The 19,616-nt window shown below is 33.9% G+C and overlaps 2 protein-coding genes across 2 annotated transcripts; one reads left to right on the top strand and one right to left on the bottom strand.

Annotated features, from left to right (window-relative positions):
* The first annotated feature begins 4,682 nt into the window (after nucleotides 1-4,682).
* On the top strand, nucleotides 4,683-5,767 carry LOC131597036 (uncharacterized). Its single transcript, XM_058869779.1, has 4 exons — nucleotides 4,683-4,784; nucleotides 4,886-5,083; nucleotides 5,249-5,390; nucleotides 5,490-5,767. Exons 1-4 carry the CDS (start codon nucleotides 4,683-4,685, stop codon nucleotides 5,765-5,767), a joined length of 720 nt encoding a protein of 239 aa, XP_058725762.1.
* Nucleotides 5,768-7,693: 1,926 nt separating this feature from the next.
* LOC131596961 (uncharacterized) lies at nucleotides 7,694-8,305 on the bottom strand. The gene has a single exon (XM_058869705.1). It carries the CDS (start codon nucleotides 8,303-8,305, stop codon nucleotides 7,694-7,696), a length of 612 nt encoding a protein of 203 aa, XP_058725688.1.
* Nucleotides 8,306-19,616: the final 11,311 nt, after the last annotated feature.

Below are 19,616 nucleotides of genomic sequence, written 5' to 3'. Positions count from 1 at the left end.
CTCACGGGGTCGTTCGTAGCCGCCGAGACTTTTTGTCTCTTTGGATTTTAGAACAACTCATTTATCCATGAGGTTCGAGTTTTAGGGGTAGGTTCCCAGAGAGATCAGCTAAATACCAAGTCCAGCCCTCAACAAGGTCAAGCCTCGTATCAGACCTTTCCGGATATTCAACCCACTCTGAGTGGAATTATAACAAGACTCGTAGGCGATGTAGTTCCCCTCTGGTCTTAATTATAATTCCCACGCTTAGGCTTAACAGTAATTATATGTACAACCCAAAAATGCAATAAAAATAACAAATATTCAAATAATCAAATATTTAATTAAAATCGCTATAAACAAATTAAATTGTAAATAAATAAATAAATAAAATTAAACAATTTATATATTTATATAAAAACCATAAACCATAGAAATTGCAAATAAATATTTAAATAAAAATTTAAATATTAAATATAAAGGGAAAGAAATAAAACCTAAACCCTAATCCAAAACCCTAATTCAAAACCCTAATTTTGGCAAATTTGCCAAACCCTAAAAAAGTTCGCCAAAAACCTAAAAAAGTTTGCCAAAAACCAAAATCCTGCCAAGCCTTAGGAGCATAATAATTCACCATTGATGATTTGTCCCCAGCAGAGTCGCCAGCTGTAGCAACCTGCCCTAAAAATTAGCTTTTAGAGTCGCCACCTATTCTGAAGGGCGAATAGGAAACCCTACAAAGTTAAGAAATCTGGGTAAGTTATTATAATCAGGTCGAGGGAAGGTGTTAGGCACCCTCAACCCTTTCCTATTGGCTTTGAATCTAGGGTAACAGTTTTATGGTTAAAATATTGCGGTTTTAATAGCTAAGAAAGTGAATAGGGGAAAAATTGAGATTTTAGGGAGGGGGACTCGCCTTGGTTATCCAAGTGCCTACGTATCTCCTTAGGGAGAATCAGAGTCAACGTAGTTCGGGCACAGGGTTGTACGCCTTAGAATTTGAATTGATATATTTGAAGGCTTTTTAAATGGCCTATCATAGCTTTGAATTTGATTTGAAAGGCATTTTGAGTTGCCTGATTGAAAAAGGATGAAAATCCGTAGTATCGTGGTTTAGTGTGTTTTAGAGGTTTGGCATACAACCCTGATTTGATATGGCACTGTTAGATACGATGATCAATAGATTTGATCAGTATAGCTAACAGATTAATGGGGCATTGCTGGCTACTCAGATCGATAGATTCGATCGTCGCGGGCAACAAATTAAATGTATTTTAATTTGATAATTAAATCTCATGTTTTATTCTTTTATCTCTCGTCTAATGCGACTAATAGCTTTAGTCGGATCGAGGAGAGAATTATTCAAGAATTAATGTTTTGCCAAATGGCAATGGGATTGGACAAACCCTAAGGCATGTAACCTTGCTAGGGTTTTTATAATTTAATAGTTAAAACTAATTAAATCAAAAATCGACATAATCGAATAATCGGGATAAAATAATTCTAAACCCTTATTCTAATTATGTATCATAATCCTAATTTAATCATATTATTAATTTAATTTAACAATTAAATTATATACTATAAAAATATATTAATTTAATTACACCATTAAACAAATAAATAAATAAAAACAATTAAGAAAAACCTGGGTGCTGATTCTGTATGGCTAGCCTTGAAGGTGCAAGGTATGCCTTCCGTTTTGATGCGTTAGATCTGGATTATTGGAGATACTACGGCTGATAACGAGGGCGCAACGTAGATGTGTGTAAAAGCGTAGCACTGAATCAGGAGGCCATGTCACTTATAGAAAAAATGAAGAAAGGAATTGCAGGAGACTAGGGTCGAACCCACGTCCTTGCAGTTCCAACACATTACTTCACCCTGGACATTAGACCAGCCGCGTTTTTCTGTTTAACAATCTCTCAAAAAGAATATATATAAGAAAAAACAAGTTAATAGGATAGGTCAAAGCTGGACCCATGCGTTCCTTGGGATGGCCAATCGCAAAGTAGGTGGACTTTGACCCGCCAATTGGAACAAGAGAGAGAACGTAGCCTGCTGACTGCCAAACCAAAGCTTGCCACGCCGTTGGTCAAAGAACCCTCGGTCCACGTAATCATCTTCTACCTCCGCTCCTGCAGATTTATCTGCGATAATTGCTATGCATTTACCTGCGGATTTTTCCGCAGGTTCTTCTCCTTCTACCTGCAATTTTGAAACGCGAAGAAACATGGCACAACAACGCAACATATCAACCCAGATCCCCTAATTAGACCCTTGTGATTTCAATGGATGGGTTAGTTTGGATGGATATGACCTGCATCTATGAAAACGAAAAAGATTGCTCTTGATGCCCTAACAATGGCAGGCTTGGATCCAGGCACATAAACTCAAAAACGAAAGTTTTAAACAAACCTAAACATCTCCATGAACGTACCTGTATGCCTGAAATCAATCCATGATGCTTGAATAGGGAGTTTGGAAGTACGAAAGTCCTTACAAATGGTGCACTTCGAGCTGGTTCGTTCTGGTATGTTGTGAGCCTCAAGAATGACCGGGAATAGTACCTAACAACCTCAGGAGCGTGATTCAGTACCCTGGACTTGTTGATCTTGGCCGTGGAAGAAAATCCCTCTTGCCCTAGTTTGTGACTTCTCTTGCAACTTTGAACCCTAGTTTCTTTTCTCTCAATTTCCGTCCCCCCCTCTTCTCCTTATTATTAAACATATATATCACTTGAATTAGGGTTAAGTTTGGGCTTGGGTTTTGACTTATTAGTGAGATTGCAATTTGTTTCAAGTATATCTTAAATCTTTCTATTTCAAGCCAATTTCTCTCCATATTTTGTACCAATGATTTCTTGGAACTCTTATCATATTATTTGGGCCTTCAAAAGATAGAAATTTGACACATGTGGATTAATTCTATTATTTTCATATTTTATTTAATTTATCCACCTTTTAATCGAATAAAATTTAAATAAATATAGGTGAAAATAACAAAAATATGAGGATGGCCTTATAAGTCATTTTTTAGGTCATAAGAATGTTTGTTATCAAAACCTTAGGCCCATTAATCCAAAAATGCAAAATTTGTGCAGTTAGGGTTTCATGCATATCTTGAAAATCGCTCAACTTATGCGCATCGTATCTCCCTCCATTTTAATCATATGAATGCATTCTAGGACTTTTTAGAAAGCTCAAAGAGTCCTCTAAATGACCTTTTTGGTTTCATCTCAGTTGAAGCTTCCATGCTCAAGTTATGAGCTTTGACCCAAAAGGTGTTTTTGTTGACTTTTCTAAGGGACCTATAATCTCTTTGACCATATCTCTCAAATGAAGAATTTCTGGACTTGGCTTGTGAGAGACAAAATTTTAGAGAATCAAATTTCCTTCAAAATAGGCTTTGGTTGAGAAATTTTTGATGCTCCATGTGAAAGTTATGACCAGTCAAAGTTGAGTTGACTTTCTCCTTAAAAAACCCTAATTTGAACCTTCGATTAGGAGAGAGTGACTTGAATAAACCTTTGAACCTTGAGCCATTGGAGATGCATAGAGGAGGGCAAATTTTGGGGTATGACAGTCTGGTGTGGTAATATTAATATGTGTATAAATTGTTAGTCCAATGATTAATTATGCAAAATTTAGTATCTTGAAAAATAAGAAATTTTTTTTTTTTGATAATCAAAGGGATATATTAATAAGCACTAGGGGTGCTTAACCCAAGAGTACAAGAACATAAAGAAAAACATAAAAACCCCACATGGAAGCAACCGCCTAAAAAACCAAAAAACCACCACCTCACCTAAGAAAAGGTCTCGGATCGACACACCAATCAGGCTAAGTACAACTAGGTTTCTCCTTAAAAAAATCAAAAACCATTCCTAAGAGATAAACTTGATTAATCCCATCCCATCCCATCAAAGGTAGACAAAATAGTATCCTTAAAAATGATTGCATTCATACACTTTCAAACAACCTAACAAAAAATCAAGCCAAAGAACCAACCTATTTCCAAATGAAAAGAAGACTTACAAGTCGAATCCAATGAAGAAAGTCGTTCCAAAATTGTTTCGGTCAACAGCGCGTCATCTATACCAAGCCAAATAGACAAATCAGTCCACCAAGTTCTAACAATGTGTTAATGAAGAAAAATATGTTCCAATTCCTCATTAACCCGATTACATAAAGGATACATCAACAAGTGAGGCGCTACTAAAATTCCACGCTTTGCCAACTCCGCTTTCGTAGGAAGTCTATTCCAAATCAATCTCCAACCGAAAAGGTGAATTCTACTAGGATCCTTAGTCTTCCATAAACTAGAGAAAAGAGAAGAAAAAGAATTCTCCAACGGAGGGATCGGTAACTCAAACATCATAATGGTATCATAAGCGTTACTCACCGTGAAACCGGAAGGATTTCTCCACCACACAAAAGAGTCGTCAAACAAGCGACATGGCTGAATCAGAGCAAGAAAAATTACTAAATGAAAAAAAATTAACATGTTATACTATATAAAATGATTTTAGGGCCTTTAACTTGGATATGGTAGCTAAAATAGGGCTGGAAGTTGTTGTCTAATCCCGCCTCTCTAGTATCCAGATTCTTCAAAGTAAGGTACTTTCCAAACTCCTCGCTTTTTGGATGCAAATTTAGGCTCTAATCCGAGTTTTGTGTGGAGAAGTCTCTGGAAAGATAAGGATGTGTTGTGTTTGGGTTGTAGGTGGAGCATTGGGAATGGTAGTAAAATCAAGGTCTTACATGAGCCTTGGCTTCGCGGTAGCAAAGATTTCCTCCTTAGAGGTCTGTTTCCCCAAGGTGTGTATCATCTTTCGGTTCAGGATCTTCTCTTACCCAATATTAAGTGTTGGAACACTCAAGTTGTTAATTCCTTATTTGATCAGGTTGTTGCAAAAGAAATCTTGAGTATTCCCTTGATTGAGGAGGTTGTAGAGGATATGCTTGTTTGGGATGAAGAGAAAAGTGAGGATTATAGTGTTCGCACGGGTTATAAACTTTGGAGGAATTCTCGTTCTTTTCAACCAAATTGTAAAGTGGATGGTAATTGGGATAGCTTGTGGAATATTATGGCACCGCCAAGAGTCAAACACCTCATGTGAAGAATCTGTAGAGATTGCTTACCATCGCGTAGAAGACTTAGGCAACATTATGTTTAATGCTCGTTGTCTTGCTCGGTTTGCGATTTGGATGTGCAAGATGATTGGCATACATTCTTTGGTTGTCATATTACTAGTTTTTGTTGGCAGGCAGCAGGTTTATCTTCTATTGTTGAATACCGTTTACAAACTTTCAGCGATGCTATGTCTATTATCCTTGATATTTATAGTAGAGAAGATAAGAAAGATGCGAAGCGTTTTGCTATGGTGCTAGAGTGTGTTTGGAAGAACCGTAATAATATTGTTTGGAATAATAATAGGGAGGATCTCTCTAGAATTGGTACTCAAGCTTATTAATTGGTTTGATTGGTTTGAAGCCCGTGAAATTCAGGTGTCAAATATTATTCCTCAGCTCTTGTTGGTTTGGATTCCCCCCGCGCGGAAGGGTGGATGAAGTGTAATGTTGATACCGATTTTAGTAGCCATTATCAGACTACAAATAGGGGTTGGTGTCTTCGAGATAATTTGGGAAGATTTATCATTGCAGGTGTAGCATGGGATAATGTCATTATGTCTCCCTTAGAAGCAGAAGCTTTGGCCCTGAAAGAAGCCATTCATAGTGCTATTACCATGAATCTGATCAATGTGATTTTCGAAAGCGATTCTTAGGTGGTGGTTCGCGGAATTAATTCTACGGTTACCAGTAGTTCTGAGTTTAATACTATTATTTTGTCTATCCAAATATTGTTGAGTTTTGTTACAAATTTTGAGGTTAAGTTTATCAAGCGTCAAGCGAATATGATTGTCGACTCGTTAGTTAAGGTGATCAATTCTTAGTCTAGACGTAGTATATTGTTAATGTTGCCTTGTATTGACAGTCTTTTGTTTAATGAAATGAGTTGAGTTTGCTCTTGTAATATATATATATATATATATATATATATATATATATATATATATATATATATATATATATATATATATATATATATATATATATATATATATATATATATATATATATATATATATATATATATATATTCCACCATTAAAAACCTTTGTCAAAAAGGTTGTTATTAGAATCACTCATAAAAACAAAATGGAATATAATATTACTACATATATCTATGAAGACAATAACCTGTATAGCGTATGTGATTCTGGTGCAAGCTGTGTGATGTAATATACTAAAAAATCTACATAGAATAAATGTACTGGAACATGAAAAATCTACATAGAATAAATGCACTGGAACATGATTCCTTTTAATCTCATCATGGAATGGAATAGTTAGGTATACGGAGATAAGGTGTGTGGCCTCCTCGTGTTGTTAGATGGAGACTGTTGAAATGCCTCCAACATTGTCTGTTTTCCGAATATAACGGTATGGACGAATTTGTAATCCACCCAAGCAGTATGCATTTATTCTATCGATCTGTGCATGCATATTTATTTGACCTTTAGTTTTTGAAAAGTAGTTTACCTTTTGTTAACTGAGTGCAAGAATCTCATATTCCTGAAAGTTAATTAAGAAAAGAAAAATGTGAAAAATGAGGAATAATTTTTATATTTATTTTTTTAAAATCTTAATATTCAACATTGCGAACGATAATTTATATGATTGAGTCCAACTCAAAAATCATTAGCACTTAGTACGATTCGTACATCGAACATTGAGAGAAGAAATAAAAAGTAATTAATTTAAATCAATCATGTGGTCGATAGTGGACCATACTATTATTTGTATTTATGATGATTTTTCATACTATTTTCAATTACTACAACAAATATAATATTTGTTGAACAAAAATTTATCTCATATAAATAAACAATCGAGGTAAAGCCTATTCTATATAAGAGCTATTTATTTTAAATTAATTTTTATTTTTAAAAAAATATCTTATATTCCTTTATTTTTTAGGAAAATCAACAAAAAAAATTCTTCAATGACAAATTTCGTTTCCCAACACTAACATAAAGGATGCGTCTAGAACTTTGAAATTGTGGGGGAGAATAATTATTGGGAAAAGATAACATGTGCCCTAAGGGCACAAGTTAATGAGATATTTATAGAAATTTTTTCTTGGAACGCGTGCATTCAATGTATCGAAACTTTAAATATGACTTTATTGCATTTAATTATATCTAACATTTTCTAATTATAGTATCCTTAACATGTGCCCTTATGTGCCCTAAGGGCACATGTTAGCATGACCCTTAATTATTTTATATTAGAACAATTTGTTTTTGTAAGTAAGGAATATATTAAATAGAGAACCACAGTTTTTAGAATTTGTTAAAAAAAAACCCAGATTAACAGCACGAGAAGAAAAATTAAACGCCAATTGCCTCTTACGACAAATAGTATAGAGGGGAGCTACTAAACTCGTAAAAATTACAATTGAATTGTATAATTTTTCCCACAAAAGCCCAACGCCAAACTAACGCTTTTATCCCCTAAACTATATCAGATATGTTCCAAGTATCTCCCCTAAAGATGATGCCATTTCTAACCGTCCAAAGAGACCAAACAACCGCCAACCACACCACACCCTCCTTACCCTTTCTAACTTTAACTTTTCTTCCGTAATATTACCATTTCAAAAAACTTTCCTTCAAATCCCTCGCTTTATAATTATCGAAACCAATCCATTTGGCAATATCCCTCCAAACTAAATCCGCGTTATGACATGTCAAAAGCAAATGAACCGAAGTTTCCTCCCTTATACAACAGTAAACACAAGATGAGTTGGAAAAAGATATAATACCTCTTTTTGTTAAAGCTCCTCTCATCGGAAGTCTATAAATAAAACTTCGCCATCCAAAAGCTCTAATCTTCATCAGGACGTCCATCTTCCAAACGATTGTTAAAGCCTTATCAAATTCTCCCAAAGGACCATACAAAATACGATTAGCATTTATAATATTATAACAACTTTTAACCGAAAAAACTCCCTCCAGTTCAGCCTGCCATTTCACTATATCAGTTCTGTTAAAATCAATAGAAACCGATTGAACAGCCTGCTGCAGCTGCAACAGTTCTTCAGAAAAAATGTTGTTGCTAGACGGATCGGCAACAACCACAATGTGTTGATCCCGCACTACTACGGAGGAAAAAACAGCAGGAATAACAGTGTTGTTCGAGGGATTGTGTGGGATGCCAAAATCCCCCCACACCCAAACACCATTGCACCACCCTCCCATGAGAGCCACGGTAACGACCTACAACTGCGAAACAAAATATAAAAGAGGAAAGCGATCTTTAAGAATACCCCGACCCGTCCAGTTTGAATGTCAAAAAGAAGAAGTCAAATCGTTTCCCACCAAACAACTACTATTATAATTAAAGGAGAGCCGTAAGACTTGATCAAATTCAAAGACAATAAATCTCTTCACCAATACGACTTGGAATCCTCCCCCTTGCCCCTACCTCCTCCATGAGACACACTTAGAGTTACATCATCATATCTCGCTTTCAAAATCCCATACCATAAAGTCTCGGGATGCTCAAGAATCCGCCACTTCCATTTGCATAAGAATGCTATATTAAAACCCTCAATCCATTTAACTCCCAATCCTCCCTTCTCACTCGGTAGGCACACGACATCCCAACTCGCCCAATGAACACACCTTTTGTCTTCCGTTCCTCCCCATAAAAAATTGCTTTGAATTTTATAAATGTCCTTAATGATTTTCTTAGGCGCCTTGTAGAATTACATTAAAATAATTAAAAATAGCATAAACCTAAAATTAAAAGTATAAAAATTTATTATTATTATTAGTATTATTATTGTTATTATTGTTATTATTATTATTATTATTATTATTATTATTATTATTATTATTATTATTATTATTATTATTATTTTCAATAAAGTTTTCATATCATGAAAACAGTGAAAAAAAATGAATTAATATAAACTTTTGAAAAAGAAAAAAAAAGTGATTTGGTAATGTATAAATAAATTTCATATCTTTAACAACCACGTTTTTAAAATTCAATTACCTTTATCCAAAAAACGAACAACTATTTTTATTTATTAATTCACATGTTTAAAACAATCCAACCAATTATATATTAGAAATATTTGCTCTATGATCATTTCTTGAATACTTGAATTTAATTTTAAAATTCAATTGAGTGGTCATGATACATTGACAGTGTAAAAATTTTTATACTGACGATGCATAGCAATTAAACTCTTTTAAAACTTAATTGAAATGTACTGACGGTGTAAAGAAATTTTACACCGTCAGTTAATCACAACCGTCAAATTATTTAAAACGTTTGACTTTGATTTTAAATATTTTTAAAGTAATAAAATTGAGTGGTCATGATACATTGAGACTATAATTTTTTTTTACACTGACGATGCATAGTAATTAAAGTCTTTTAGAATTTAATTGAAATGCACTAACGATGTAAAGAAATTTTATACAATAAGTTAATCACAACCGTTAAATTATTTAAAACGTTTGACTTTGGTTTTAATTTTTTTATATAAAATTGAGTGGTCATGATTCATTTAAACAGTAAAAAATTTTACACTGACGATCCATAACAATTAAACTATTTTAGAATTTAATTTAAATACACAGACGGGGTAAATAAATTTTACACCGTCAGTTAATCACAATCGTTAAATTATTTAAAACGTTTCTTTGATTTTAAATTTTTTTAAAGTAATAAAATTGAGTGGTCATGATACATTGACAGTGTAAAAAAATTTACCCTGACGACGATTAGCAATTAAAGTCTTTTAGAATTAATTGAAATGTGTAACACCCTTCTAACCTACAAGGAATATTAAATCAATTTAAAACCACCAACAAGGGTGTCACATCGTCATATAAACTTCACAATAACAAGTCCTTTTCCGTAACACGGGTTTTCAAAATTTATGTAAAACTATCCTCCATTTATCATCACAAAACAAAACATGGTATCTTGCAGCGGAATTCATAATTTAAAAACATCTTCAATAAACTTCATAAAACATCAATCGAACTTCATAGATCATGAGTCATAACTCAAAACATCATAATCCCATGAAAGGTAATTCATCAAATTCAAAACAAATTTAAATAACTAAAAGTGAACATAATAGTTCCAAACACAATGATCCCGACCCCGATGTTACGTATCTGAGCAAGACTCCCTTAATTCAAAACAAGCGATAAAAAGGACTCCATGAAGCTATCCTCTAACTTCAGCAAACTACTCCTGATTACCTGCGTGTTACCCATGTGGAGGCAACTTTCAAACAGAAAGGGTGAGTATTTCATAATTATTATATAAGACATAAGGAATAAATATAGTAGTGGTACTTAATAATACACAACCACGCGCATACTGATACAACATATCCTCATGTGTCGCATACTTATTCACACATATACATCATATATTCACAAGTTCATCATGCAATACAATCACAATCATCACTTAAATCATTCACATCACAATAACTCAAACATTCAATCATGCATTATCACAATTAATGCAATGCAACACTAATGGACTCATGCATGTGGTACCAACACTTCACTGATGACTCTGTCATTGTTCTCCAAATATCTCCACCATAGGATCGATTCCTGCTTGGAATCGGAGCACTTCACAATATTGCACTCAATCCGCACAATGGAATTAAGGACCGTCATTGGACTAATGGTCCTACAATCATCACTAGACTATCGTCCTACAGTATTCTATGAATGCATGATGCTCAACGTCACAAAATCAACGACCACAGTTAGTCAAAATGACATCATCATTCATTTATTCATCACCATCATGTATTTATTCAAACACATAGACTTCATAAACATGTTGGTCAACTTAACACACGTCATCATGTTATCAATCAACCCAACAACATTCATCACAATCAAGTATAGAATACATGAATTAACAAAATCAAGTTCAATATCAATTGCCTTCTAAACCTACCTAAACGTGCATAGAAAATTCTAGAAAATTCTCGGAAATTAGAGTAAAATATAAGCTTCCATACTCTAAAATTATTTTTTGAAATATTAAATTCGTCTCAGAAACCAGCGCTAAGCACCCCCTATACCGCTATATGTGCGTTCCTCTTTGACTTGCCTCTCTTTTTATTTTCCAAAGTGCGCTAAACGGGGTCTGCGATTTCTGCAGAAAAACCTACGCGACCTGCATCAAACCAGTCCCAAACTTTCACCCAAAAACATGTTTTAATCACGATTTTTCTGCGATTTAAGGTCTATTATCCTAGTTCCAACACGCATAATTAAATCTAAAGATCATAACACAAATGTTCATCACAATCCCAATAATCTTTGTCAAACCCTATACCTTTAAATTCACAAAAATGGTAGCTTTGGCTCTAGATTAAGTTATTATCCATCAATACAAACATCCTCTATCTCATACATCATATAAACAATGCAATCCATATAAACCATCATCATAAATCCATCAGAATCATCAGAGGCATTACAAATCCCAACATACAGTTATCAACCCCTAAAATCAAATATAATAACTAGGATAACCCGTTACCTTAGTTATTTGGATAGCTTGAATCTCTTCTTGAATTCTATGGTTGTTCTCCTCTCCTCTTCTTGCCCTAACTCCCTCTTCTTTTCACGTTTCTCCAAAATCCTACGATTAATGAAAATTCTCTCATTTTCCCTCTTTTTACCTAGTTAGCCTTAGCACCCTTATTATGAAATTCCTAATATGCCCTTACTAACTCCATCTCACAACATCTCCTTAATTTATTTTAGTTTATCAATAATACTAATTAGAACTATTTTATATTATTATTCTAACTAACATCAACATAAACATCATACATCACATAAGATCATCGATAATTCATATAAGCACATCAAAACATCAAATAATAAATTAAACAATTAAATTTAAATTTCAGATGTTACAAAATTGAATGTCATGATACATTGACGGTGTAAAAAGTTTTACACTACGATGCATAAAAATTAAACACTTAATTTTATATTGATAATACATGAATAACACCTATTTCTATGTGTATGTATCCCTCAATTTAATATTTTAATGTAATCAACTATATAACTATTATTGAAAGATACTACCACTCTCCCTAATTTGTCCTCTTAATTTTTTAAATTTACACTACAAAAAGACTATTTTGATAAAAGCCTAGCTACAAGTCAAATTAATTACTCAACTTCTTCAATTTTAGGGTGCCACTTGGCAGGGTACCTTCACTTTAATTCTCTTTCCTACACTATAAGTTTCTTTCTACTTATTTCATTCATATTTCTCTTTGATACATTTTTTCACTTTCACTTTAATTTTTCTATCTCCATTTTCTCTTTTCCTTTTTATTTTTTTAAGCATAAATAAATAAATAAATAAAATCTTTGTTAATGGAAAGAAGAGATAAAAATATATTCAATCGAAAATATAATTATTAAAAAATTATTCATGATTATTAAAAAAAATATTTTCTAACGTCAAAATTTCTTCTTTTTTTTTTTACGAAACACTATCAGTAAAACAAATAAAAAAGGTTGCTGATCTAGAGTTCAACTCTTGGCAGCAGCATTTATTTGTAAACAAATTGTTAATATTTATAAATCAACAACTTTTTTAAAATTAAAAAAAACTATTAGTAAAATACCTATTTTATTTTAATTATCAATTGTCTTTATCTAAATCACAAAATTCTTATTTCAAATATCAAAATTTATATTTTACTCACGGGTCACTATTAGCAAAATATCTATTTTATTTTAATTAACAATTATCTTTATTTGAGACACATAATACTTATTTTCAAAATGTCAAAATTTTATTTTTCACACTGACCATTATAAAAAAAATATATATCTTTTTTATTTTAATTAATAATTTTTTTTATTTGAGACACATAATTCTTATTTTCAAATATCAAAATTTTCTATTTTTTTTCACAGATCACTATCAGCAACATACCTATTTTATTTTAATTAATAATTATCTTTATTTGAAATACATAATTCTTATTTTCAAAATGTCAAAATTTTTATTTTTTCATGGGCCACTATCAACAAAATATTTATTTTATTTTAATTAACAATTATCTTTATCTGAGACATAAAATTCTTATTTTTAAATGTCAAAATTTCTATTTTTCTTACTGACCACTAATAACAAAATATCTATTTTATTTTAATTAACAATTAATTTTATTTAAGATACAAAATTCTTATTTTCAAATATCAAAATTGAATTTATATTATTATTATTATTATTATTATTATTATTATTATTATTATTAATTTTATAATTAAATAACTCATTTCAAATATGTATATATATTTATATTTATATATATATATATATATATATATATATATATATATATATATATATATAAATAAAATCTATATTATACTAAATAAATTTACCCGTGCGAACGCATTGGCATCTTGCTAGTAGGTAGATAATAATACCTAACCACCAAACCAAAAAAAAATACTTAAACATATTTTTGGAGTTTTAGTGGGTGTAGAAGCCCTCAAATCGGTTGCAATAGATATGTTTCTGTCAGGAATTTTATGCTTTAAAATTAAAAATAAATATTGACCCAAAAAATTAAAAATAAATAACCATTTCCTCCGTTTAAGGTCTGACATATTTAAGGTTTAATGTTATTGTTGTTTTTGAGATTGAGGGTATGTTATTGTTGTGGTTGTTGTTGATGTTTGCTACTGCTATTGTTGTTGTTGAGGATGAAAGTTTAATGCTATTGTTGTTATTGAGATTGAATGTTCATTGTTGTTATTGTTGTGCTAACTTACCAAAGTTTTGACATATTTCTTAAAGGGTGTTAAAATGAGCAATTTATATAGGTGTAGAATTATTACAATTTGACTTAGCAATGTGACTTATCTAAGTTTTAAACTTAGCAAAGTTATCATTCAGAACACATGATTAATTTTTGTAGCATTTTGATTTAATTTTCAGAAAGTTCGTAGTTGGATTAAAGTCAATTGATTAAGTAATGAGGATGATAATGGAGTGGTTTCTAGAAACTTCGCATTTAGTGACCAAATTAAAGACCGAAAAGCTTAAACACCAGTTACTGTAACATTCAGGGACCAATAAAGTGCTAGTCGCTAACCTTTAGAAATGAATTCAATTACCAAAATTTAGCGATCAAAATTGTGACTAATCTAGTGTTGAATTCAAGACATTATTGAGTTAGTCAAATCATGTAAAATAAATTAAAATTATTTAGCACATATATGACTCAAACCCGTGTCGTTATGTTTAACATCAAGCGCCCTAACAAGTGTGACTTAGCATCCGACCACTCAATTTTGGCTGCTTAATTTTTTTTAATTAACTTTTATATATTTAAGTTTTTGGAGATTGACTAAGCAATTACAAAATTGCAGTTGCTAGTTCAGTGGCTAATTTTATTTTGTGACCGATTTAGCGACTTCTAAAATTTCATTAACATGTGCCGCTGCGCGGAAAATTCTCGAATCTTTAAACACTCGAAATAGACATAGAGTCGCCACTGAATTTTTTTCCTATAAGAAAAAGGAAAATAACGATAAAACCCTAAGAGATGAGGATAAGATGGTCATCACTGATCGCGACTTTACGTGTCTATAAATCTGATGACTGCAAGTGCACAGTCGTGTCGTGTAGTTTTAAAAGATATCGAATCCACAGGGACTATGAATCGATCTACCGTTATCTAAGGTTACTATGTAAAGCTAGGACTACTAAAATTTTGATTGTTCCTAAGGGATAGTGATAGTGAGAAATAAAGAATATAATAAAAGACAGGTATCAGTATGTATTTCGTTTAACTTAAGGTAATCCGAAGGTCCATTGGCTTTTGCATAATTTAATTAAAAATCTTTACTAATTCAATTGATTAAAAATCCTCGTCTCAAACTTTCGCTCTGTTGATTCAGATTACTATCCTAATCCTAATGTACGCTTTCGCCATCCCATTAGATTTTAGAAGAGCTGTTTGGAAACAACGTAATTAATAAAATGCCTATTTTATGAAGTTGTTATCTATTTAAATCTCCTAATCTCAAACTTTCGCTCTATTGACTCGGAACAAGCTAATATCCCTAACGTACGCTTTCGCCATCCCGCTCGGGTGTAAAAACAATTTTTGAAAATAAATAAGTCCCAATTAGTTTTAATACGCTTTCGTCATCCTTAAAACTAATGTCCTATGTCTACTATCTGGTTAAAGATCTCAAACTTTCGCTCTATTGATTTTAACCTTTGACCGTCTTAACCCCTCAAACTTTCGCTCTATTGGTTTTAAGACTTACTAATTAAATTAGACATATAAACCAAAAATAAGTGATATTTAATAGAACATAATTAAGCCAATTTATTTCGGATCCCTCGGTTAACTTACTCTACATACCGACACCTTAGTAATTTAGCCAGACATATTAATATGGGTAAACATGCATAAATAGATTCGGTTTATAATAATAGGCATATTAATAGGCATACAATATATCATGCAAATAAACATATAAATAAGGCGGTAAATATTAAACCTGAATTAAATAAATGGCAAGTAAATCTTCAAGTATCGAACCTCCACCACAAGTTGGCTGGATCGTTCTTCGGAATTTAAACGGACAGAAAATAAAACAAGGAAATAAAAACGATAAATCTAACGTAAGGCTAGATTTATAAAAAGTTCACAACAATTTCCGGTGTAGAAATCGTTGTGAGAAAATAAGTGTTTGAATGAAAGCAGAATGAAAAATATGATTCGCGGTACAATTTCGGCAGCACTTCGTTAGCAGGAAATCGGACACTTTGGACTGAAGTGACTGCTTCTATTTATAGGGGATGCTTTGCAGTGACGATGCGTAAAAAGAGGAAGTTCTTCAGACTGGCTTGGAGACGTGCGTCTCCGATTCTTCAGGAAGACTGGGCGCGTGACTTGAGACGTGCGTCTCAAGTGGAGAAACTTTAGGGAAATGGAGACGTGCGTCTCCCTTTTGCTGATGTGGCATAGAGACGTTGGAGACGTGCGTCTCCGCTTACTTGTGTGGATTGGGCTGCTTTCCTTCGTGGGCTGGATTGCTTCATTGGGTCTTTGGGTCTCTTTCAGCACACTTGGGCCTTATTTGCACTCCCTTTTTACTTCAGCACCTATTTTTCGTCTTTTAGGCATAGATATGGGCCGTTTTAGCTCCATTTCTTCTCTTTTTCGCAATTAGTCATAATAAGAGTGTAAAACCTGAAACAAAGCAAAAACTCGCGTAATATCATAATAAATCAATATAATAAACGGAAAATGCTATAAATATCTATGAATTTCAAGCTAAATATACGATATAAAATCGTGTTATCAAATTCCCCCAGACTTGAACCTTTGCTTGTCCTCAAGCAAAATAACAAGATAGAAATGGGAGGACAGCGAAATGAAACACGCTTCCACCACATCGTTCGGTCATACTCAGCTACATTGTGTTCTTGTTTGAAAATAATGTTGCAGATCCAAACAATAAACTTATAGTAGCGACACTAGACAACTCCCAGTATGCATACCAATCCGAATCATGCCATTATAGCTCGACCTTTTGACTCGTCATCATGTTTTACCCTTTTCATTCGCGCGCAATCACATTAAGCCCATTATCTTGACACGCACATAGCAGAGTAGTCGGTTAGTGACTATGATCCTTCTCATGGAGTTCTGGCACAATATGTGGTATACTCCTTAGCATTCACTTGTAGATTGTGGGGAATCGGACAATAGTCCTTCCTACCAAGTTCAGTACCAGATGACTTCTGAACCAATCAACAATGAGTTTTTAAATTCTTTGTATTTGAGATTTGCGACCGTTAGGTTAAATGATCTTGTGAGGATCACCTTACTTCGTAGGCACATTTCTTATTATGGTTAAGCACATAATTATTATTATGAGGATCATACACTTATATTCATCGACTCTCTGCGTAGTTTGTATCTAAGACGGTGCCGACTGCTAGAATAAACTACTAAGGGTTACTTCAAAAATTAAAGTCGATGGTTTCGGTATAACGGGTATTCAAATTGGTTACGCATACTTGGGGGTTTTAGAGTGTCGGGACAATAAGGGTATTGACTTGAATCAATTTCTATGCGTTGAGTGTTTGAGTAGCTTCGTATTTCTCAAATGTGTGGGGTTTGCGTTTATTGTTTAAGAGCAAAATTTTTGTTATGGCTCAAGAAAATGGAAGAAATTGAAATAACTACGGAATTATAAAGATAAGACTTGAAATTCCATAAATATTCTTTATTGAATTAGAAAAAACATTACAAGGAAGGGAAATAAACTAAAAGGAAAGGAAATAAACTAAAAGGAAATAAAACTAAAGCAAGTAATACGAATCCCCCAGACTTAGATGATGCAATGTCCTCAGTGCATGAGAACTACTCCTCAGTGTTGCGGTTGCGTGAACTGCTTGCGCCTCTTGTACGAACACGACGACGTCTATCAGTAGGAGAGCCATTCACACGAATGTTAAGATCATGCAATTGTGTAGTAATTTCACTGTATTGGCCTTTGTTCCTAATAGCATAGTCACGGTGCTCCTGTTGCATCTCTCGAATAAGCCTCAGTGTTTCATTTTGATTTGTCTGCATAGCTTGAAATAGGTGGTCTTGTCGTTGAATTGCAGCATACATGGCTTCAAGAGTGATAGGCGGAGGGTTGTTTTGAGGAGGTTGGTTGTCATCAGCTTGTCCTTGGTTGAGTTCTTCTTCATTTGCATCCACAGGTTCATTAGGATGTTCAGGTTGGTTATCTTGAGGATTGTCTTCAATAAGCCTCCAACGCTGAACATAACGGATGTTGATTCTTTCGGGGCACGGAAGGATGACATAAGGAATTAGAACTTTGTTGACGACCAAAGTGTATCGGCCATCATGGCGGGGTGAAACTAAGTGGGAGTCACGGCAATAAGTGAGGTCGAGTGATTGAGCAGGCATCATGAGATGAGAGAGTGAGAGGAGATCATCACCAAGACCTAGAGCACATGCCAAGGTGGTAATAAGTCCGCCAAACAAAAAGGGGTTTGTAGCGGGGGCGTTGACACAGCCTTGGATATGTTGGAGCATAAAAGGTGCGGCATTGAAACGGATGTTGTTAAGCGCACAGTAGAGGAAAAATAGTTCGTGTTGGTTTACCTTATGGTTGTTGGATCTCGCAAAAATAGTGTGCTCCAAAACACGTTGAAAATAACGTATGGCGGGGTTTTGAATGTGAGAAGCATGTAGAGCCCTCCAACCAGTAGGAACTTCGCCAGTGAGATTAAACCACAGGTCGAAAGCATGTTGCTCCCATGAACGACCATTGAGTTCTTGAAAGATAGTGCGGAGAGCATTTGGTGACGTATTAAAGTGCAAGTACGTAGCCACTACTTCCTGATCCAAAGTATATTCACGGTTGAACATCCGAAATTGGATGCTACCGGTTGAGAGCGGTTGATTTGAAGGAGTGTCGTAGTTGAAAGAACTCAAGAACTCTAAGACGAGCGGCTCATAAGTGGGTACGGGTTCGGTACAAAGATGGTGTAGGCTAGATTTAGTGAGTAAACGGGTGAAACCATCAATGAGGCCTAGAGTTTCTAGACATTCGGTGTTCACAAATTTTGTGGGAACGACCGAACGTTCATAGAAAGCGAGGTATTTGGTTCTTTGAGCATCATTGTCGTCTTCTCGGAAAATAATATTTGAAAGGTCGGGAGGTGGTCTCTCAGGACGCACACTACGGATGATTGAACGTGGAGGCATGGTGAGTTTGAAAATGGAAAATAGAAATGAGAGTAGAATGGTAGAAAATGGTATGAAGGTTGTGAAAAGTAAGAGTGGTGGTGGTGTGGTTTTATAGTGAGGTTTGAGAATGGTGTGGTTAATGTAGAATTAAAATGGATTAATGGTGGTGTTTGAAGTTTGAATGGAATAGAGAAATGGGAAATGATGTAGAGTTATAGAGGTGAATGATGGAGGATGAATGATGTTTATGGTGTTTAAATGGAATAAATAGGGGAAGAATGAGGAAGAATGAATTTTGAAATTCAAATTCAAAATTCAAAAATGGGATAAATGTGGTCTTCTGCGTGGTCAAAAAGGCAGCACAGACTGCTGGCCTTGGGAAGGCGCGCGTCTCAGGCAGCCAGTCTGCTGGGGGCATGCATGGAGACGTGCGTCTCCTATCCTATGCATGCAGACTGCTGGTCCCACATGAATGGAGACGTGCGTCTCCTAGCTCAGGTAAGTGGTTTCCACGCGTGCAGGTGTGGACTAACTCTGACAGCAGCATTAATACAGAATACCAGCTCAGTACAGTGTCATTGTATCATACTATAAACGGCAAAAATATGGTATACAGGAATGCATAGCAGTTTAATAGTGATGTAGTAAAACACAGTAGCAGTAATAAATAGAATATTGCATTTAAAATTAAACCGGTACTGAGTGTTAACAGGAGCAGAATGTAAAAGTGCAGAAAA

This window comes from Vicia villosa, linkage group LG1, assembly GCF_029867415.1.
Source record: "Vicia villosa cultivar HV-30 ecotype Madison, WI linkage group LG1, Vvil1.0, whole genome shotgun sequence".
Taxonomy (NCBI): domain Eukaryota; kingdom Viridiplantae; phylum Streptophyta; class Magnoliopsida; order Fabales; family Fabaceae; genus Vicia; species Vicia villosa.
This window is presented reverse-complemented; position numbering and strand designations above follow the sequence as displayed.